The sequence below is a fragment of the Carcharodon carcharias genome, chromosome 20 (genome assembly GCF_017639515.1).
Source record: "Carcharodon carcharias isolate sCarCar2 chromosome 20, sCarCar2.pri, whole genome shotgun sequence".
NCBI lineage: Eukaryota > Metazoa > Chordata > Chondrichthyes > Lamniformes > Lamnidae > Carcharodon > Carcharodon carcharias.
Genome location: NC_054486.1, coordinates 12,633,291 through 12,656,785, shown reverse-complemented (window position 1 = coordinate 12,656,785; position 23,495 = coordinate 12,633,291). Strand labels below are relative to the sequence as shown.

Sequence of the window (23,495 nt, the reverse complement as noted above, 5' to 3'; positions counted from 1 at the left end):
AAATGTCAACAAAGTGGGACTTAAATAAAAAGCTGTATGTGTATGTATAGCCATCTTTTGTTTTAAGGAGAACTCTTCTCACCGCACAGCCCCTGAGAAATGGGGATTTAGTTTGATGTTTCTTATCATCTGTCTTAACACAATCACACATTTCACATGAATAAATCACTTGAACGTTTTCTGAAACAAACTCCACACAAACTTGTTTCAGTGAGGTTTATTTGAAGATGGTCACTCTGGGAGTGACACGCGTATGCATTCACTTTGCTGCTTCTTTCCAACTGGAAACCATCAGATTTTATTCTGAGTTACATAATCATCTTGATACTGAGGCATTGGGTACCTTGAGTTTTTGTGTTGAAATTTAGTCCTTTCAGTTAATGACTTTAATTGGATTGCAGCAATGATTTTTAATACCTGACTTGAATGCTTACCACACTAGGCTGCAATGTTTAGCAATTCAGATTAGTTTTTTTTCTAACTTCCTCCGTAAAATTAATTTAGTTGCTTTTCATGTACACTGGACTTGAAAGCAGTATTGAGTATCCAAATTGCACTATCATCTTTATCTGAAAACCATACTTTTTCTGTGTTTTGCCCAGGGTCCATGACTGTAAACTAACTATTGATGGGACCATTCTTAATTTGTGTATTAGAACAGTGAACGCACCAGTTTAATACATATTGGTGTAACTTGATTGATTTATGTGAATCTGCAATTGCAGAAGGTGTCATTGGAGAAATATCAATAACTGGGACCCTGTCAAGTTTTTCTCCTCCCTAGGTTTACAATATTGTGGCCAATTGTAGCATTCCTATCCTGGTGGGTGAGATCAGCTAAGTCAACATAGACTGATTTGAAAATTGGACCTAACTCACCCGAATGGCTCTGTGCTAGAACATGTGGGTCATTTCCCAAAGACCTCCATAGAACTTCCCAATTTCATGCAACTTTTTTTCCCTTTCCAATTTTCTCCTTCCTGCCCCAGAGAAATCCGGACTGTGGTGCTAAAAAGTCAATTGTAGTTGTTATAGTTGATAATCAGCTACTTCACAGATCTGTGACTATTGTGCTTTGCTTGGCCTCAGTACTAAGTGGGTAAACTTGCTGACTCATCAAAGTGGTGACACAATGTTATGTTATGTATTTGCACCTACTGCAATTTGGTATATGTTTGTTGTGGCACAAGATAGCAATGTTCAGTTTCAGAAGCCCATATCTCAAGTGAGAATATGCAGGATGTCTAAAGGTTCTTCTACCAAATAAACTTTGCACTATTTTTGACATTATTTCCCTTTGTCACAATAAAAAGCAACTGCAGAGCACACAAAAGAACTTAAAAATATCATAATTTATTTCCCTTGTCTCGTTCTGTGGGGTACAACAATTTGGTATAGGAGTAGTAAAAAGTTTGTATAGAGACAATTGGTTCTGCAGAGTCGGAAGAGGAACGTAGGATGCATAAAATAAATCCGTGTTGTCATATAAATGGAATTACTATTGCTGATATTGTACGATTTTGAATTTAATTACATTCAAAGATGAGAGGGCAGTTTTGATGTGAAATATTTTAATGTGTCCTTATTATTCAAGATTTGACTTCATTTAACGTACGTACTTCACCAGTACAAGTTTTATTTGGAAGGAGAGGACAAATTATATCAGTTTTGTCTGAGAGTGTTTTTATTTGATTGTATTTTAAAAATAGTGGGTGGAAGAGTAGACAAGGATTTAGAACATTACTTGATCTTCTAATACCACAGAATATGAATTGAGATATCAGAAATCAGCATACATATGCCATTTGATAATTATTGCATTGAGTCGCTCCTTGGGAAGCCGATACAGGATTGCTGAGATCAAAGCCAAGCAGGGGCACAAATAGACGGTGGGTCCATCGCTTAAGTTTCATTTTCGTTCACTGACCAAATTACTTTGAAAACTTGCACATCATAAAGGTTGAATATTTATAATCCAGTTTACATCTTAGATGGTAATGAGTAAAAGGTTGGAGAACCTTAAAATCAATTGCGATACCCTTGATTTTTTTTTTTATCAGTGGATTGATCTTCAGTTGTGTACAGCTGCTTGTAGTCTGTTAATATCCATTTCAGGATATTTATATGATGCTTAATTGCTATGGTGACATGGGTGGGGGGGGGGTGGTGTGCAGTGGATTCCCCTTTAGTAATTCTCCTTCATAGAGTTAGGAAGCTTTTGCTTGTCTTGTGGAGCTAAGTCACAAAATTGTTTTACCCTGTTCTCCTCCCTCCCTTCCCACCCTGAATGAAGGTCAAGACATGAAAACTCATGGCAACTCACAGCAAATTGATTCCAATCCAAGCAGCAGATACACTGAAAGCATCCCCAGGTGGTTCAGTGTTTCAGTGGATGTTTACAATCCTTCATGGAGCACCAATATAAAAATAGCTACATAACCGAAGTTGTGAACCATTTTGGTGGAGCAACCAGTGGCAGTAGGGATTGGAACCAAAACAGTGATTTTAAGTTGATTGTCAAGAGCCACAGGTGACATGGGAAACTTTTTTTACACAGCAAGGTGTTGTGATTTGGAATCACTACCTTAAAGGGTGGTAGAAGCAGATTCAATAGTAACTGGCCAAAAAGGAATACGTGAAGGTAAAAAAAACTTATGGGAAAAGGGCAGCGGGTTGGGACTATTTGGATACCTCTACCAAAGAGCCGGCACAGGAATGATGGCTTCGGCAGCCACCTCCTGTGCTGTATCATTCTAAGTTTTAACTTTACTGAGAATCAATTTCAGTGAAGCTGTGGTAATCATCCTCCATTAGCTCTCCTCTCTTGAGTGGGAATGCTCTTGTTCTGGTGTCTATTTGTAGCCAAAGAATCGCCAGCACTCTTCCTGCGCTGCACTGTTGCTTGAGGATCTATCCTTTGTCTCTTCCTATTTCTCATCTGCATACAGCCACTCAACAATATCACCAGAATACATGACAATAGGCTCAACGGGTACAGTAACAGCACATTACCATCAGCTTTCCTAGTACCCCTCTACAGTCTCTGTTATCAGACTGCTTGTCCAACATCCTGTCCTGGATGAGCTGCAGTTTCCTTCAGTTAAACATTGGGAAGCCCTAAGGCCTTTGACTTCAGCCTTGTCACAAATTTTGTACCCTCACCACCAATTCCATCTCCTTCTCTGGCCACTATCTCAGGCTAATCCAAATTGTTTCCGACTTAGGCTTCCAATATCCTCTCTCAGGAAAAACCACCTAACATCACCTCTATAATGTGGTCTATCTCTGCCCCTGCCTCAACACGTTGTTCTGAAGACCCCATCCTTGCCTTTGTTACATCCAGACATCCGTAATGCCTTTGTTACATCCGGACATCCAACCTCCATAAACTCACCCAGCACTCTAGCTGGCATTCCAACTTTCACTAAATGCTTTTCAACCCTATGATTGTGTACCTACATTGACTCTTGTTCCACCAATGCTTCAATTTTAGGATTCTTGTTCAGACCCCTCCATGGCCTCACCCCTCCCTATTTCTATAACCTCCTCCAGCCCTGAAACTGCCCTTCAACTCTGCCACCTTACAACTCTGGTACCCTCTGCATCCCTGACTTCCTCGGTGGCCATTCTTTCAACCTAGGCCTTCCTTAAAAGTTACCTCTTTTGCCAAACTATTGAGTCACCCTCCTAATATTTCCATCTTTGCCTCTGTCTGTTTTTGCCATCACGTTCCTGTGAAGCGCTTTGGTACATTCCCTATATTGAAGGTGCTATATAATTGCAGATTGTTATATTTGCCAATGTATTTTAATCCATACTTGCCCAATTGATGTCTACCAAAGAGAAAGGTGTAATTGGAGAGTGCTGATGTGCTAGAGAGAAATACAACTGGCTTACTCTTGAAAGTGATCAATAAATATAGCGACAAAGAATCATTAATTTGATACTGTACTGTGGGAGAGAAGGTGGCAGAGTGGTATTCTCACTGGACTAGTAATCCAGAGGCCCAGGCTAATGCTCTGGCTACATGGGTTCAAATCCCGCCACGGCAGCTGGAATGGTGACTGTGAAACTATCATCAATAGTCTGTCATGAAAATCCACGGTTCACTTATGCCTTTGGGAAGGAAATCTGATTTCCTCACCCAGTCAATATGCTTGACTCTTAACTGCTGTCTGAAATGACCTAGCAAGCCATTCCATTCAAAGACAAATAGGGATTGGCAACAAATCACTCGCATCCCATGAAATAATACATTTTTTAAAAAGTTAGCAATAACCAAAATGTGTCCAATGGGAGAAAATCCTAAACGTCAATCTCAAAACCTCCAACTCAAGCTGTACAGCTGACACATATTTATGCCTATAAATGTTCCCAATTAGCTTTGCAGTTTATTGGAATTTGAACGTTTTTTTTTCCATGCAGTATAACTATCAAAATCATATAGACTATTTCAGTACAAAAATAGGCCATGTGGGCACAGTCTGCAGTTGAGCATGTATATGTCTAAAAGGTTGAAAGTTTCCTTTGTGAATTTTTGTAAAAGTTTTCACTTCAAATTAATTGTCAGAAGGACTCCTGAATTGAATACTGCGCCTGGATAAGATGCTAAATACTGATTGTTCACATATTTTTACCTTTGAATCTAGCTTGACAACATTTACATTCAGTATCACCTGTGCAAAACAGGGACTTGGCTCACCAGTAGCTTTAAGCCATTAATTGATCTTTAATCTCATTGCCGCAGGAATTTGAGACAACTTGTTTGCAAATCCTTTTGTAAATTCTAAACTACACAATTACTCCATATTAATCCTTTAATATCTTGTGTATCCCCACTTATGATGCTCCAAGAATTCAGAAGTTCAAGCTTTTTTTTAAGTTTCTATAGAAACTGTTGCAGTATTTTTTACTTTTTAAGACAACAAAGCTCACTTGATTTACCTGCTCATGAAAGACATTGTCAATATTACAACTTTGTAATTCTCTAGTCTGACTTTTTGACAATTCTGACTCCATGTTTGTACAGAGGATTTTTATTTTGTACTTGCTTTGATGCATAAAAATCAGGTTTTTTGAGTTTATGAATTTGGCACTGCTGCTGATTTTTTGTTGTTGTTGTTTCTAGTGTTAAACTTCTTTGCAACACTTGGAGATTCCAAGCGCAGATTCTGACATGCTGGGGGGAGGACTTCATAAGGATCCTTACCTATGAAGGATATAATTGCCATAGAGGGAGTGCTGCGGAGATTCAGCAGACTAATTCCTGGAATGGTGGGGCTGTCCTATGAGGAGAGATTGAGGAGACTGGGCCTGTGTTCTCTAGAGTTCAGAAGAATGAGAGGTGACCTCATTGAAACTTACAAAATTCTTAAAGAGTAGATGCAGAAAGGATGTTTCCCCTGGTTGGGTGGGTGTCTAGAACCAGGAGAGATGGTCTCAGAATAAGGGACAAGCCATTTAGGACTGAGATGAGGAGGAATTTCTTCACTCACATGGTAGTGAATCTTTGGTATTCTCTACCCTAGAGGGCTGTGGAAGCTCCGTCATTGAGTATGTTCAGGGCAGAGATCAACAGATTTCGAGATACTCAGGGCATCAAGGGATATGGGGGTAGCATGGGAAAATGGCGTTGAGGTAAATGATCAGCCATGATACAGTGGAATGGTGGAGCAGGATCGAGGGGCTGAACGGCCTACTCCTCCTATGTTCCGGTGTAGGAGGGAGGTGTGATGGGGGGAGGAGTGATCTTTAGTAACTTAACCATGAATCGGGACAGGACAACCTTTTTCTAAACATTGAAGTGCAAGTAACCAGTGGGCCAAAGGGCCTCTCTCTGTGATGTATAACTCCTATGACTCTTGATTGTTGCGACATTTTGAAATTGGTGCTGATTGATGTTTTTGTTCATGTTTACTGTTCAGTTTTTAACATTCGAGAGCAATGGCAGTGCATGCAACTTGCCCGGGTTAAGCTAGAAAACCTTTGGCTTCAGTGGAGAAGAGCAAGATTTGGTTGTTTTGATCTGTAGTTTGTCTGGGACGTACACATTTACTTGACCCAAACAAACTAGAGAATTATTAAGTTTAGCTGTCCACTTTGCTGTTCAGATATTTGCATTTTGACGATGAAGTACTAACTACAGATTGGGATATGTCAGTTTAAGTTTCCATTGCCTGTACAGCAACCAACTCGTTCGCATACACCAGTTTACCCTGAGGATGAGTGAAGTTGATAGAAACAACTACCTAAACAGCAACTTACATTAGGGTGCATCAATATACAATTCTTGATCAACGTTCTTGGTAGGAGAGGGAATTTAGTCCATGTTGCTAACTTGTTAAAAGTTGTGAACTTTTGCCTTTCTGTGCTTTGTGCCTTCTGACTAAAAGGATACCTGCTTTTTGCCATAACCTCACTAAGTACTGTTCCCAGTATGAGTCATTGCAAACAATTAGATTAATTTAATTTTTTGAAGATATTTGGATGCCACTTCTACCCTTTGTTCTCCTTACCTCTCGTGATGATTCTTCACTTACAGTGCAGCATTTTAACTCCACCTAGTGGCCTTCTAAGAAGTTTCACATTTCCAGTATAATTTATGCCATAGCTTTTAGTTTCCCCCTGCACCGTACCTACTACCTGCCCTGAAGGCCTGAAGTTGGTTCTGCAAACTCCAGTTCAGTTCCATTGGCACTGACGTAGAAGATTTTTTCAAGTGGTCATTCATGTGCGAGCCTAGTTAATGAGTGTAAAGCTGTTGAAGCACATGAATATCTCAGCCACATTGTTGGGTAACGGCCGTCATAGCTGAGCATATCCCTGTTATTTGACGAGGTTCACATGTTTGTGCCCTTCACAAAAGAGGATCACGAGAACCGAAGTGCAGTAATTTGAGCTGTTTTTTTTACCCCTCCTGAGCATGCTATCATTGGTAGTGCTGCCTTCACTGAGATCACCTGATTCATCAACAATCCAGGCGTTCGACCTGGCTGTCAACCCGAATAACTTGTGTTCTTTTTGTATTTCTGTACAGGGAGCTACGGTACGCAATGATGTGGAATCTGTCATTATCAGTCGTATTGTGAAGGGAGGTGCTGCAGAAAAGAGTGGTGTATTGCATGAAGGAGATGAAGTCCTTGAAATAAATGGGATTGAGATTCGTGGAAAAGATGTCAATGAAGTGTTTGATTTGCTGGTATGTGATTTTTTTTTCCGTTCTCCTAAAGCTGTATTTCCTATCTGATTTTGTCAATCTGATCCTTATGAAGTAATTGTATGGTTTTCATGTTTCTGGTATCCTGGATTTCATTGATATTTAAATAAGGCCACCATTATTTTTTTTTCTTTATTTTGCATGTAGGCTGATATGCATGGTACACTGACATTTGTGTTGATTCCCAGTCAGCAGACCAAGAATCCTCCTGCCAAGGAGATGGTGGTAAGTAAGCTATATTTCAGGCAACTATTTAGAAGGTGCACATGACTGATTTGAATGTTTATTTAACTAATGTCTGACCAAATCCTGTAGCTTTAGCAAACTGATTTCAATTTTAGTCAAAGTAATTTTATCCAATCAGTTCAGTCTGTTAACTTTTTAAATAGTTGAACTGATTGAACACTGAATATTTGTACTTTGTGCACGTAATGTGAAAAGGTTTTCCCTCAAGTTGGGGGGAGAAAAGTTCAGGATTATGACGATTGTTGTGTCAGTACAATTAGTTATTAAAATATGTGGGTTTAAGCCCTTTTTTAATGAAAAGTGGGAGAATGGGCTGACTTCCTCCATGGTAAATGGCTCACTGGTAAAATCTAAAGTTTTGAAGCTGGTGTGTTTCAATGGTTTTGTTTGAGACGAATCGATAGATTAGACTTCAGTGTACTCCAGTACCCAGTATGTTAGAATTGTAAATATTATCTGTGCTAAATGTGCTCACAGCGAGCTGATGAGCAGAATTCTAATGTCAAAACTTCCTGTCTTGTCAGTTACGTTAAGGGTTGTTAATGTCAATTACATTGTGAAAGTTAAGAGAAACAGGTGATGGGTATTAATTGTCTTTGAGCACATATAAATAGGGGATAGCTGGGACACTGAGTTGAGTGAAAGGAGAGCTCTGAGACTCAACAAGACAGTAAACTCTCAATAAAGAAAAGCTCTGTGCCTTGGGTTTGGTTTCACCTACTGACTTGGATCCTTTTAACAACTTTGTGGACCAGACTGGGTTATCCCTTTTGGTCTCCTTTTTGGAAGCAAATGGCTGCTAAATGAATATTACTGAGTTGGAGAAAGGTGCAGTTTGGTAGAATTGTATTGCCTTGAAGGGCCATTGAGCTACCCCATGGCATAATCATGCTCTGGTTTGTGCTGATGTATTGAAGTACTTTGAAAGCTTAGAGTAAAGTGCTGTGTGAAGGCCAAGAGCTTTTTCCATGAATGGAAAAATAAATTATAGGAACTATCATGCAAGCAGGCTGTGGATCTCCGTGTCTCAGCTCTGAATACGTTGTGTTGCTGGAAGATGAGACAAAGAGCCGAAAATACTTATACATTTAAAAAATGGGAAAGGCGCAAATTTTGATATATAGCTGCTTGTTTCCTCAGATACACGTGAAAGCCCATTTTGATTACGACCCCTCAGATGATCCTTATATTCCCTGTCGTGAGCTGGGATTGTCTTTCCAAAAAGGAGACGTACTTCATGTAATAAGTCAAGAAGACCCCAACTGGTGGCAAGCTTATAGAGATGGAGATGAAGACAACCAGCCATTAGCTGGGCTTGTTCCAGGTGTAGTATTAGTATACTGCATTAATATACAGTTGGTATTTTTTTGTTGCGTGGTGCATTTATGTATGTTAGTTGTGGCATCAGTGACTGATTTAAAAAGTGCAAAATTATTAACTTTCTTGTTTCTGCATTGTTCTTTGCTTATGTTAAAATGCTGGTTTGTGACAATATAATTGGAAGGTGGTTTTTATACTTAAAGCAAGCCGAGTTCAATGTCCAAAGCTACTTCTGTATTTCAGAGCTGATTTACAGTTGGCTCTTCCAAAACCCAATCAAACTTCAAGAGCAAATTTCTGTGAATGCAAGGAATCTGAAATAAAAACTGAAAATACTGGAAGTACTCAGCAAGCCTGGCAACATCTGTGAAGAAAGAAGCAAAGTTAATGTTTCGGGTTGATGACAATTTTTTTTCTCTCCTATATTATGTCCTTGGCTTCAAATCGGCATAATAACTCCATTATTATGGCATAATGTTGCTTTAAAATAAACTTAATTTTGTTAATTAAATGACCTGAAAAGATTAATTTCTGCTGCTGGACCCATGAGGTCTGTGTGTTTTAGTGGGCATATGTAAAGTTTGCCAACAATGAAGAATGTGTCATACAATATTTCCCAACAAGACATGAAATCTAATCAGAAATTAGAAAGACATCTTCGCTGCCATGCCAGTATGGTACAAGGCAAGCCCTCAGCGCATTGACTACTTTTGAACCTAAACTATAGAACATCACATTAACATTGCAGTCTGGGATCTGGAGTTCAGGCTTTCATTTTGAGCAGCTTAAGTGCAATCCAATCTGAAATTGCTTGTGCCACTCCTTGGGCTGAATTTTACGTGCCCCCGGCTGGTGTTTTTTTCCCTGGGTGGGTGGGCACGTAAAATGGGGTTGGCACCCATCCCACCACCTTCCTGCCCACCCCGACCTCTCCCACATGGGGTAGGTGGGTGCCGAAATTCATATTAATATGACCAATTAAGGGTCAATTACTCGTGTTATCAAGCCCATTGACCCTAATGATATGCTGCTCGCGCCATAATACGTTTAGTGTGGGCAGCAGGGCAGCAGCAGGAAGCCCTATTTTTAACCTCAAATGGTTAAAGGGCGGGAAGAAGTGATGGGTAGCTCTTCAGGACTTTGCCAATTGCCTTGGGCTTCTCTCTTCAGCTACAGTCCTGGCAGCTGCCACTGACATCTTCCTGTTGCTGCTGGATTGGCTGGCAGCTCCAGAGAGCAGGCCTACTGCCCCAATGAGGAGAAGTCCCACTCAGCCCTCATTTAATGAGCCCCACAGTGCTTTATTGCTGCTGGGCTCGTCAGCATGGTTTCCAAGGGGTGGGGGGAGGGGATGGACTTGTCATCCGTCCTCTTTCTTTTCTCTCTCTCTCTCCCCACCCCCCGCCCCAATATTATTCTGCCCCTTGTTTCCACGCCAACCACTTTGCTATGAAACTAAAGTTGATGAATAAATAAAGCCTTTGCCTTGTTGAAAGCTGACAGGATAAAGAAACTCCCTTTTGTGGACTTAACTGGTCACCCCTTACAAAAATTTAAAATTCCAATTTTGAAAACCTTTTTAATAATAACTGGAATTGTATGAGTCTTCAAGCATCTTAATGTGAACAGCACAAATGAAATTTCTAGTAATATACCATTTTTATACCTATGTTACAATCTTGTATTTTATTCATTTTACCTTTACATATAAACAGGGAAAAGCTTCCAGCAACAAAGAGAAGCTATGAAACAAACCATTGAGGAAGACAAGGAACCAGAGAAATCAGGTTAGGAGTATAAATCCAAAGGCATGTAAATTAAAGCTTTTAAGAATGTAAATAAATTAACTACAAATTGGAATATTATGGAATTATCAAAGAAATGTTTGTTGCACTGTTACCCATAAGTCTATCAGTAAGCATAATTAAGATGTAACTAATTCCAAGCTGAAGCTGGTTGGACTTTCATAGTGAAGATCTAGATGTGGATTCCAGCTGTAACTTGCTCTTTAAAGTGAAAGCTATATACATTGTGTCTTTTTCCCTGATTACTGGCGAGGCAACTGGCTGGTGCCCACATCCTTGAGTACAGGAAGAGGCAGCCATGCCAACTGTACACCATAGGCAAAGCGATATATTGGTAACCACAGGACAATTGGTGGCACAGAACAAATCCCTCCATGACTGACATATTGTCAAAATCTCCCAACTCCGTTCAAGACAGAATGTTTCATAGAGTTTTTGAAGTTCATCGGGGCAACGTTACCCTGATCCAAGGTAATGCCAGAAACAGGGTAACAGCATATCTTTTTGATAATTGATTTTTTTTCTTTGTTTTAGGCTATACTTGGGAGTTGAATGCTCCAATGCAAATCACAATTATTTAGCCATTGATTAATTGGTCAATCTAAGTTTTTTGCAGTTAAACTGTTCATCCTCTACAAATTACTGAAGACCTGCTGCCCAGTATACAGCAAATGAGTTTGGTCTGTACAGCATTCAGCAGTGTTGATAAATTAATCTAACTTCTAAATATTTACCATCAGTATGATTAAGAATCTTGCAGTGTAATATTTTATGTAGCTATGAAACTGAACTGATATTGTAGTGATTAGAAATTGTTTCTCTTTGTGGATTTTCTTTTAACTTGTCCTTAACATGTGGACTACTAATTGGGTAGATACCAATGAGGCATTTAGAATGTGACTCTAGTTCCAGAAACATAGCTCGACAGACTGGTTAAAATCAGGCCATTGCTACCTTGAAATGGATATATAGTTACAGTATGTAGTTAAATGTATTTGTATTCATAAAAATCAATAATATGGTTATGCATCAAGTCCCAAAGTGGCAGGTTATATCAAGTAAGTTATATTGTAACAATAGGGACTTAATTTCACTAAAGTCTAAGAAATATGATCCTGTTTGGTATCTAGTATATCACAATATAGCATATTGTAATATCCTAATTAGTGCACAGCACTTGGTATCCCAATTTAGTTTCAAAACTTTGTTAAGCTAATGGTCTGAAATGTAACTGAGTTATAAAGGTAAAAAGTCAACCCTTAAACATACAGTGATGATGTGTTAGGTTCAAATATCAGCAAAGGATGGGTTAATAAAAATGTAATCTGTGCAGCAAGGGAATCCAGAGCTTTTGTATGTAAAATGACTGCAGTAATAGCAACAATAACAAAAGCCTCTGGAAGCCATGATATCCTGCTTGCGGTGTCATGATTTTTCAGGCAGTTACAAAGGGGGATCCCCAAAGAATCAAAAATAGTCTTATCAGTAACTGGAAAGCACAGATTTATGCTAACTGGCAAAAGGCCCAGGGGTGAGATGGTGTTTTTTTAATGCAGTGAGTGTTATAATCCGGAATGCAATGCCTAAAAAGGGTGGTGGAAGTAGATCCATTAACATTCGAAGGGGAATTGGATAAATACCTGAAGGGGAAACGTTTGCAGCACTATGAGGAAGAGATAGGAATGTGAGACTAATTAGTTAGTTCTTTGCGAGAGTCAGTGCAGGCTCTTCATTTTAAGAACATTAGGAGAATGTAGTTTTGATACTAACCTTGCTCTTAACTGTGACTGTGGTATCTCATCTGTCGAAAGTTAGCCTTGGAATTTACTTCCATTTATATGCTTGGTATAAAATATCATTAGCTCAAAGTTTTTCTACTTCAGGTAAACTTTGGTGTGCTAAGAAAAATAAGAAGAAGCGGAAGAAGGTGTTATACAATGCGAATAGAAATGATGGTATGTATAAATAAAATGGCCAGTTTTAATGGAAGGATCTTGATTTAGTGAACTATAACCACCTTGTGCTGTAATTTTGCTAAATATTTAATTACTGTATGAAGCTAGGTGATTTTGCATCTGAAATGTGTCCAACTTCTGTTCACATGACAATTAACCTGCTCAGTATCGCAACGTTTGCTGATTACAAATCATTGGAGGCGATTCACCTCCCTCTTCAGCCTGCTGCTACCTAATTACAGCTACTAATAGAACAGACCAGGCCCCCCTTTCCTCAACCAACTCCTCACACTAATGACTGTGATTCTGGCCTCTATACTGTAGGCAGGAATTGCCTAGAGTATGCCAAGGCCAGAGTTGCTCATTAGTGCTAGGGGAGGAAGGGCGCAGTACAACCCATTAGCAGCTGGGCTCAGATAGGGCCAATAGGTATGAATGATGGGATACTGGTGGCAAAGGGGAGATGGCAAAAATGATAGCAATAACAAAGAAGAGGGAAGAGCAATGAATTGAAAGAAAGGTGCTAGAAGCTGAAGTACGCTAGGAAGGATAGAGGCTGCCAACATTAAGCAAAATACGTTAACTTTAATGTAAAATTAAAAATGTTCTAGTGAGTGTGTTCCTGAACCCCTTCACTCTCTCGAGGCTTTTTTGTACTTCCCCATTTCTTTTTTCCACCCCGCCCAGGCCCGGCGTCCCCTCCCCCACCTTTGAAAGAATGCTATATGCAAATTTAGTCTGTTATAAAGCCCATGTCACTGCTCCTTTTCATTTGCTCTATGTTTATAGTCAAGGCAGCTTTTTGGAGATTCGGCTTTTGAATCTGTTAACGAGCTTCTGCTAGTTTACTGTGGATGCCTTGTAGAACTTCCAGTAATTTGAGTGTGGCACGATGAAGTGGAGAGCATGGATTCTGTCATTTCTGTCAGATGTAAGTTAAAATAAAACAAATGAAGAAAGGCATTTGGAACAAGTGCAGCAATTCGGAATGTGTCAAGACCACAAGGCACAATAAAACTGCTTATAATTTGATCCATGTTAACATTTGGAGCAGAGTCTGATGAATATTTCACGACCCATTATTTGGATCCCTCACTTTAATCAGCACAGTGAATAATTATTGAGATTAATCTTGATTAGCTGGGATAGGTGTGGGAAGAACCACCAGATAGTGTAAACTCATCTGGAATTGATCTTTACACTTATCAGTTGATACAACAGGTGGAAGTAGAAAGACATTCTTTTGAGGTTATTTCATTGTTAGTGGAGAAATGTGTGAATTTGGCTAATTGAGATGATGGATTCAGTGAGGGGACAGACAGCAAATGGAAATTCTACGGGTATAGGTAGATTGCTTAGTAGCTTGGCTCTTAATTGGGCGAAGCGGGAATGCAAGCTTTGAGGAGGATGCAAAGAGATATAGACAGGTTTAATGGGTGCGCAACAAGGTGGCAGATGGAGTATAATATGGGGACGTGTTCAGGATAAGGGGCCGATCATTTAGGACTGAGATGAGAAATTTCTTTACTCAAAGCGTTGTAAATCTTTGAAATTCTCTACCCCAGAGGGCTGTAGATGTGCTGTCGTTAAATGTATTTAAGGCTAAGTTAGATATTTGGTCTATCAGGGGATATGGGCTGCGGGCAGAAAAGTGGAGTTGAAGCCCAAGGTCAGCCATGACCACATTGAATGGCGGAGCAGGATCGACAGGCTGTGTGGTCTACTCCTTCTATTGTATTCTTATGTAAGTGCAGATGTCTTCTGAATGCTCCAGTAAAACCTTTAGTACATTTATCAGTAAAACTACATGAGTGTTTTAGAAATTTGCAAAATTATAGATTTCTATTTTTTTAAGACATGTCTCTGGAACTCGAGGAATAATTGGTTTAGTGTAGGTGTGAATAATACATCTGATTAATGTCTAAGTGACTGTTTTATTTCCAATTCCCCCAATAGACTATGACAATGATGAGATCTTAACGTATGAAGAAATGTCACTGTATCACCAACCTGCAAGCAGAAAACGGCCAATTGTTTTAATTGGCCCACCGAACTGCGGTCAGAATGAACTGCGACAGAAACTAATGGAAAGAGAGGCTGATCGTTTTGCCCCAGCAGTACCTCGTAAGTTATCCAGCCTATCTAGTTTCAACTGTATTGTATGACATGTTTTCTATATAACTCATATGTCTTTGCATTTGTAGATACAACGCGTTCCATGAGAGATAATGAAGTGAATGGGCGTGATTACCTCTTTGTGTCACGCCAATTTTTTGAAGCTGACATGGCAACCAACAAATTCATTGAACATGGAGAATATGAAAAGAATCTGTATGGCACCAGTATTGATTCGGTGCGACAGGTGATCAACTCTGGAAAGATATGCCTGTTAAATTTACATACCCAGGTAAGCAGCTAAGAGCACAAGTTGCAAAAGCAAAATACTACAAAAATCTGAAATGAAAGCAGAAAATGCTGGAAATACTCAACAGATCTGGCAGCATCTGTGGACAGCATTTGTGGAGAGGGATTTAACATTTCGGGTTTGCAACCGTTCATCAGAACTGGAAAAAGTTAGAAATGTTCATTGGCAAAAGACGTTTGTCAACATTTCAGTAGTGGACAAATGGAATATTTTTAAAAGAATAATGTTAATCTCAGTACAATTGCCCACCCAAGCTCAGCAAGCACCACTCCTAAACAAACTAACAAAGTGGAATGATGAGGCAAAATGAGCACTACAAATCACGCAAGAGAAAGGAGAGGGAGTTCACAGGTATAAATAAAGGATTGTACAGAAATTTATTTATAAAGGTTATCTGAGTAGCTAAGAAAGACCAAGGGAAAATGGTACCTACAGAGGCAAAATGTCACAAAAAAAAACTTTCAGCCCTACAATAACCAGAGAACTTTATTTCAGAAGAGGTAAGATTTAAAGATTAAAATGAGCTAGAAATGGATGATGAATATAAATAGGAAATATTCTGAATGATATATCTTCCCTTGTGAATACTTTGAGGAAGTAATAAACACCAAGTCCTCAAAGAAAAAGGCACATTCAAGATTTAAGCTGAAGTAAATCAATGTTGCATGGTAAGTATCCCAGAGTTTTCAAGATTGGTGAAGTACTGCCAATCATTGAGAGAAACATTAGACAATAACGAGATATTAGTAGTTTGAAAACCAGGTAATTTGGTTTCCATATTCAAAATGTGAGGTTCAAAATAGATACAACTATAGACCCAGAAGCCCATCTTTAATTCTTTGTGAAATAATGGAATGGCTTTCTGGAGCAAACTTGAGGCAGAGGCTCAGCAAAAGTTGATTCTTCATGCAAGCCATTTGTGTCATGAGGAAAGGCAGGCAACACTTGTGCTATGTAGCTGGAAAAGAGGTAGCTTAGGGGTGACCTTTAGAGGTAAGCAATCTCGTAAATGTTATGTGAAGGGTGAATTCTGAATGCAATTTAAATGGTGGGATTAGGACAAAGGGGAGCTCAAAATTGTGAGGGGTAACTTTACAACATCAGGAGATTCATGAACATTTCAAGTGGATTTCCTCAGACAAAGTTGGTGAGATGAACTCTGGAATCATTTAAGAAGAAATTGGATGCAGCAATAGTGGGGAGTATTGGATTGTTCTGGATGGATATTTTGAGATGGGCTGAGTGGCCTTCCGCGATTCATAAATGTCTTATGATCACCTGAAGCTCAAAAATGTGCAGGGTTATGGGGAAAAGGCAGGAGATTGATACTAAGGTAAAATGCTCAGAGACCCAGTGCAAACGCAATGGGCTGAATGGCCTCCTGCACCATAACGATTCTGTGACAACAATGCATTCCATACAAAAATAATTGTTACTGACAGTAAGTGCTGAACATGAAAATAGTTTGCACATCTGGTACTTGATTTTTATGGAATCTAGAAATCTTTCATATGGGTTTACAGAAATGTTTCATCTGAATTATTTCAGAGCAAAAACATTTGAGCCCAAATGTCTGTTTAATTTTGCTTTAATGTATCTTGTCATCTGAAAAATGCCTGTTTTGTTAAATAAGGCACATTTTTTTAAAGAACATTGAGGTCTCGAGTCATTAAATGTTGATCTAATTGCTTTTTAAAAAAAAAAACATGATAGTCTGATGTTTTTAGAAATATCCCTGTTACAAGCTAAACCTATAAAAATGCAGTTTATTATATTACTTTCTGGTCATAAAGCTTATAACAAAACAGCATGACAGTAATAGGGAAAAATGATAAGGGTGACAGCAGATTACTAATTCTCATAACTGGATGTTACAAAAACACCCAAAGTAGCTTGTGGCCTCATGATGCTTGAAACACAGGAGTTTGATCAACGTTTGTTCATAGGATAGAATGGTTACAGCACAGGAGGGAGGTCATTTGGCCCATCATGTCTGTGCTGGCTCTGCAAGAGTAACTCAGCTAGTTGCACTCCCTGACCTTTTCCCCGTAGCCCTGCACAGTTTTTCTCTTCAGATAATTATCCAATACCTTGTTGAAAGCCTCGATTGAATCTGCCTCCACCACCGACTCAGGCAGCACATTGCAGATCCTTCATAACCAACTAAAATAGGGTGCCAAACTGGGGGGCCCGTGAAGACTCGGTGACTCACTCCCTTGCAGTCCTTTCCTGAAAAAGAGCACTTAATTTAAGCAGTCACACCAGATTCAAGCAGTTGGTTTGTAAATTAGCTTCAGATGGTTTGTTTATGTGTGTTTCTCTAATTTGGTGGTTGTGTTGCACATTTCTGCATGTGGTTCACTAGGCTACGACTAAATGATGCATATATATTAAATGTTTCAGCGGCTTCAGGGTACCCCAGAAATGTGTTGCAGCTTAGTAATCCGCAGACAGCCATCTGTTGTTCACTACCTAAATTTATAATCCATGGGAGAAATCTGATTGCAATTATTAACATAAACCCTCAAGCTTAGACCAAATTAATTTAAGCTTTGCTGTTGCTGTTACAGTTCCTGTATTTAAAAATAAAATGATGGTTAAGTACGGCACTTGTTATTGTGGACTACTGCTGTGCTCCTTTTAGAACTCAAGAGCACTTCTGTGGTTGGCTCTCTTGAATACAAGGTTGTACAGCAAAGCTTATTTCCTCATTTACATTTATTGAGTCCCGTTGAAATAGCCTCTGAAAAATACCTTACCAACCAAGGAATAACTCATTACGAAATGTCATTAATTATTTTGTCCTAAAGAAATGTCATAGTTCAAAGGCTATTTGGAACTTTCAATGTTTTTCTCATTGCTTTTTTAATACTCTTTTTTTTATTTTCTAGTCATTGAGGATTCTGCGCAATTCAGATTTAAAACCTTATATAATCTTCATTGCACCACCTTCCCAGGAGAGACTGCGTGCAATGCTGACCAAAGAGGGGAAAAATCCTAAGGTAACATTTTTGTACCTTTTTATGCTCCTGTGGAGTCACTGCAGTCATAGAAGTAAGTTTAGACAGAACATGGTGTACACTTACTTAGAGAAGGCAGTTTCAAGGCCAATGAGTTTAATTCAAGAACCAGAGAGTAACATTATTTTTCTGTCTTGTTCCTCATATGCAATGATTTTTTTTGGACTTTTCTATTAAAAACAACAGTATCATGACACAGACAAATGCTTTCACCTTAATCTGCATTATGATCCTTAAAAGTTGTCTCTCATTACTTGGATTTTTTTTATCATTCGTTATGTATTCTAATTCCTAGTTTTCATTTCACTTCACTGTTTTTGTTAGTTATCTCTTATCACATCCACTTGGCAAATGAGGTATTTTTATCCTTAAACCACTCCGTCAGATTATGTTTGAAAACATTTCCCATAATACACAAGTTGCTAATATGATAATGAACTGTCTGAAAAGGCAAATGAGCAAGTTTAATAAATATTAATCGTTACCTTCTTGCAACGACTGACCCATTATTTTCCATTTAATGTGCAATACTGAGATTATGGCTAAGAGTTTGGTCTTCCAATTGCTACAATACTTGTTCAGATGTTGATCTGCTCAACCTCTCTTTCACCTCCCCCTTTGCCTTGTGCCCAGTAAATCCTTCATTTGACTCAGAGGTATTGTATGAGTCTCAGACTCATAAATTCAACCCCACTCCAGGTAATTGAGCACTTAAAGTAGGCTACAGTTTATTGCAGTGCTGAAGGTGTGCTGCATTGTCAATGATATCGTCTTCTGGATGAGACATTAAACAAAATCCTCATCTGCCTTGTCAGGAGATGCAAAATATCACTTAGTATTATCCAAGCCAACATTTAGCCCCCACACAATATCACTAAAACAGACTATCTGGTTATTTATCTCATAGCTTTATGTGGAACCTTACTGTATGTAAATTGGCTGCTGTATTTCATACATTGAAAAGTACTTGTTGGCTATTGCATGCTTTTGAACAGCCTGTGAATGGCACTATCTAAATGAGTCCTTTTTCCTTTCTATTTCTTCCTTCCTACTTGTTCCCAGTTGTGGCCATGTGGCTTTCTCCCTTTCCTTTTCTAAACACATGCCCTATACGTGCATTTTTCCCTTATTTCTCTCCTCAAACCTTCTCAAAGCTCATCTTGTCCTCCCTTGACCCCATTTGTACTAAATGTTGACCATTCAACCTCCCTTCCTTACACCTGCACTAGCTGGTATTACAAATGGTCCCCTCTCCTCTGGCACTGTCCACCCTTCCCTTACAAAAGGGTTGTCACCAATCTCCTTATTAAAAATAATAATCTTTAACCTCCTTGTCCTTGCAAAGGACTTCCCATCTTCAACCTTACTTTCCTCTTGAAAGTCCTACATAACTTGTTGCATCCTAAATCTATGTTTGCCTCTCTTGCAATTCCATGTTTGGGGCTCTCAAATCAACATTCCACTGCATTGAGGCTAAAAAAATAGAAGTAACAAATGGCATTCTGTAACACGATATGACAGTGGTTGTTGCGCATTTTCTCTTTGCCTTGCCTGATGTGTTCAACCACACCATCCTGCTCCAACATATAACCTCCTTTTGAGCACAGTTGAGAGAGACCACTCTTGTCTATCCAACTGTAGCCAAAGCATCTCCAGCAAAAACTTATTTCATCCCTCCTCCCTACCCGCATGACATTTGAAGTCCTTAGTTGTTCTATCCTTGGCTGCCTCCTCTACATGTTGGCCTTTGGCAATGACATGGAAGACCTGGGGTCAAGTTCCACATGTATGAAATCAGCTCTCACTCTGCACCGTCTATTTTGACTTGTCCTCTGCCTCTGTATTGTCAAAGGGCTTATCCAACAACCTCTTAAATGAGCTTCAGTTTCCTCTAATTAAACATTGGGAAGCCCAAAGTTGTCATCTTTGGACACTGCCAATATCTATGTATCTTTGCCACTGATTCCATCCCCTTCCCTAGCCACTACCAGATTTAACCAGACTACGCTCAACCTCAGCTCCTGATTTTCCTCACCCTGTGCTTCAGCTCACCTGCTCCTGTTTCAGTGCTCCACTGGCTGGCTTCCCATCCTCCACACTCAGTAATTCATCTAAATCTCTGCAGCCCATTTCATATTGCCTCCAGGTTTCTTTCGCCCATCCGAACTCTAAAAGTCCCCCACTGAAAATTCTCACCCCCTTGTTTAAATTCTGTCCTGACATTGCCCTTCCTATCTACAGCCTCCTTCAGACCTCCTATTTCTAAAGAACTCTGCATTCCTCCAAGTGTTAGCTCTTGTGTGTCCGTTCACCCGCATCAGTGACACCCAATCCTATAGCCACCTCGGCCCCATGTTCCAGAATTCTCTCTATAAACCCTTCCACGTTGCAGCAGCAACCTCAAAATCCACCTCCATGGTCATTTCACCTAACATTTTCTTCTCCGGCTCAGCATCCATTTCACTCTGATTACTCTTCTATGAATGGTCTTCAAATGTTTACTAGGTTAAAGGTTTTATTTGATTTATTCATTCATGGGATGTGGGCATTGCTGGCTGTGCCAGCATTTCTTGCCCATCCCTATTTGCCCCTGCAAAGGTAGTGGTGAGCTGCCTTCTTGAACCGCTGCGGTCCATGTGGTGTAGGTACACCCGCAGTGCTGTTAGGGAGGGAGTTCCAAGATTTTGACCCAGCGACGGTGAAGGAACGGTGATATGTTTCCAAGTCAGGATGGTCAGTGGTTTAGAGGGGAACTTCCAGGTGGTGGTATTCCCATGCATCTGCTGCCCTGGTCCTTCTAGATGGTAGCGGTCATGGGTTTGGAAGGTGCTGTCTGAAGAGCCTAGGTGAGTTCCTACAGTGCACGTTGCAGATAGTACACACTGCTGCCACTGCATTGGTGGTGGAGAGAGTGAACGCTTGTCCGTGGAGAGAGTGAACGCTTGTCCGTGGAGAGAGTGAACGCTTGTCCGTGGAGAGAGTGAACGCTTGTCCGTGGAGAGAGTGAACGCTTGTCCGTGGAGAGAGTGAACGCTTGTCCGTGGAGAGAGTGAACGCTTGTCCGTGGAGAGAGTGAACGCTTGTCCGTGGAGAGAGTGAACGCTTGTCCGTGGAGAGACTGTTTTGGCCTAATAAATTGTGGACAGGCTATGGGGAGTCAGGAGGTGAGTTAATCATTGCAGGATTCCTAGTTTCTGACCTGCTCTTGTAGCCACAGTATTTATATGGCTGGTCCAATTCAGTTTCTGGTCAGTGGTAGCCCTCAGGATGTTGACAGCAGGTAATGGTAATGTCATTGAATGTCACGGGGCAATGGTTAGATTCTCTTGTTGCAGATGGTCATTGCCTGGCATTTGTGTGGTGCGAATGTTACTTGCCACTTGTCAGCCCAAGCTTGGATATTGTCCAGGTCTTGCTGCATTTGGACATGGGCTGCGTCAGTATCTGAGGAGTCGCGACTGGTGCTGAATATTGCGCAATCATCAGCAAACATCCCCACTTCTGACCTTATGAAGGAATGTCATTGATAAAACAGCTGAATATGGTTGGACTTAGACACTACCTTGAGGAACTCCTGCAGTGGTGTTCTGGAACTGAGATGATTGACCTCCAACAACCACAACCATCTTCCTTTATGTTAGGTATGACTCCAACCAGCAGAGAGTTTAGCCCTGATTCCCATTGATACCAGGTGATTTTTAAATGCAAGCTCTTGTCCAGGTGATGATATCTGCTGCCAAGCCATAAACTGATAAAAACCACTTCATAATCTTAACAGTTTATTACTCATAATAAAGATACGTAATATCTTGGGCTTCATTGAGTGTTGGATTAAGAAGTTTGACGGCTCTTCTTTGCCCTGCAGGTATGACTATCTGTTATTGACTTTGCAATTGTTATTGAGCATGTTTAGAAATTCAATCTGAGTATATGATTAACAGTAGTTTGTAGTTTGCCTGTATTCAATCCTGCATGTGCAGTGAAACCTCCATTATCTGTTCCAATTACCCACCTTATGACTATCTGCCAGAGATTTTGTGGGACAGCACATTTCATGAGCTGTTGTCTTATTGCACATTCCACTTAAAGCAATTTCCTTTTTGTCTGATGCAAGTCACTGTTACAGCTTAAGTTGGATTTAAATTCACTTCATTAATGTTGTACCTCATTGCTGTGTTTAGCATAGTGCTGTGCCATGCGTGTGAGTCCAAAATTTGTGGACTATTATCACAGGGGAGCAAGGAGAATTGCACACCCCCCAATGCTAGTTTAGTGGATTATAAAGCTTGCACCGCATGCCTAAAATCTTAAGATTGTTTAAATGCTGAGATGGACCCTGAGGAATTTCAATTTTTTGCATATCACTTTAAGATGCGAATTAATTAACATTGTTCCTGTTGAGAGAGCTTTAATCAGCTTCATGTTGGAGCTTGAGACAAGCTGTGCATGCTGATCTTGCAATTGCTTAGATAAAGGGAGTATCACCATGTCTCAGATGCTGGTATTTTTATTACATTTCATTACATACTGAGGATACTTGATTTATGATAATAGAACTTCTTATATGTTGTATTGCAGCTGTGTTTTCATGCTGCTTTATTATTTTTCATTCCACTCCTTTGGGTATCTTCTGATGAGTTGCTAAATCCATGACTCCCCACATTGGCATTCGTGTTCTCATCTATCCTGTCAGAGGAATGTGCAGAGCAGAGACTGGGCACTTTGCCAGGAAGGACAGTTAATGCACCAGTTCCAATAGGTCACTTTGACCAACCTTTCTTGAAACCTGTTTCTGCACACCCATCCTTTTAGGAGTACAGTGGATACCAAGCCAAGTAGTAGCTAAAATATGAGGGAAAGGGCGAGACCTATGATGACTATTAATTTGGCCATATCTCTGATGCAAAGTGTCAATGTAATTCCACCATGCTGTAATTACATACTCTAGCCAGTAATGGTGCTACAAGAATTTAAACTGTGAACAGCAAGACTTGTCCCCTTCACTCTCGTCCCACTTCAGCTGAAGGTTGTACTTGGTTTTGGCTCCTGGTTTGGAGTGCCTTGGGAAAACCACCACAATATGCAATTACGCAAGGATACAGCCTTGGCCTCCCCCTCCGCCCTTCCCGTTTCTCATTTACATGCCGCTACTCGCTGACATCATCTGAAAGCACATCAGTTCCCATGTGTACATACAAACAAGGAGAGGAGTAGGCCATTCAGCCCCTCGACCCCTCTCCACCATTTAATAAGATCATGGTTGACCTGATCGTAACCTTAAATCCACATCTTCCCTGCCCCCGATAAACATATCACCCCCTTGCTTACCAAGAATCTATCTGCCTCTGCCTTAAAAATATTCAAAGACTCTGCTTCCACTGCTTTTTCAGGAAGAGAGTTACAAAGACTCATGACCCTCTGAGAGAAAAGGTTTCACCTCTTCTCTGTTTTAAATAGGCGACCCCTTATTTTTAAACAGAGACCCCTAGTTCTAGATTCTTCCACAAG

At 40.0% G+C, this 23,495-nt stretch overlaps 1 protein-coding gene across 4 annotated transcripts in view; it reads left to right on the top strand.

Moving 5' to 3' along the window:
- LOC121292693 (MAGUK p55 subfamily member 5-like) overlaps positions 1–23,495 on the top strand; it is a 95,819-nt gene that overhangs the window by 66,308 nt on the left and 6,016 nt on the right. For all 4 annotated transcript variants that reach the window (XM_041214985.1, XM_041214986.1, XM_041214988.1 and 1 more), the window contains exons 6-13: positions 7,037–7,198; positions 7,364–7,441; positions 8,603–8,786; positions 10,498–10,569; positions 12,471–12,542; positions 14,499–14,666; positions 14,747–14,949; positions 17,859–17,969. In XM_041214985.1, coding sequence (XP_041070919.1) covers positions 7,037–7,198; positions 7,364–7,441; positions 8,603–8,786; positions 10,498–10,569; positions 12,471–12,542; positions 14,499–14,666; positions 14,747–14,949; positions 17,859–17,969 — 1,050 coding nt within the window. The remainder of the gene's footprint in view (positions 1–7,036; positions 7,199–7,363; positions 7,442–8,602; positions 8,787–10,497; positions 10,570–12,470; positions 12,543–14,498; positions 14,667–14,746; positions 14,950–17,858; positions 17,970–23,495) is intronic.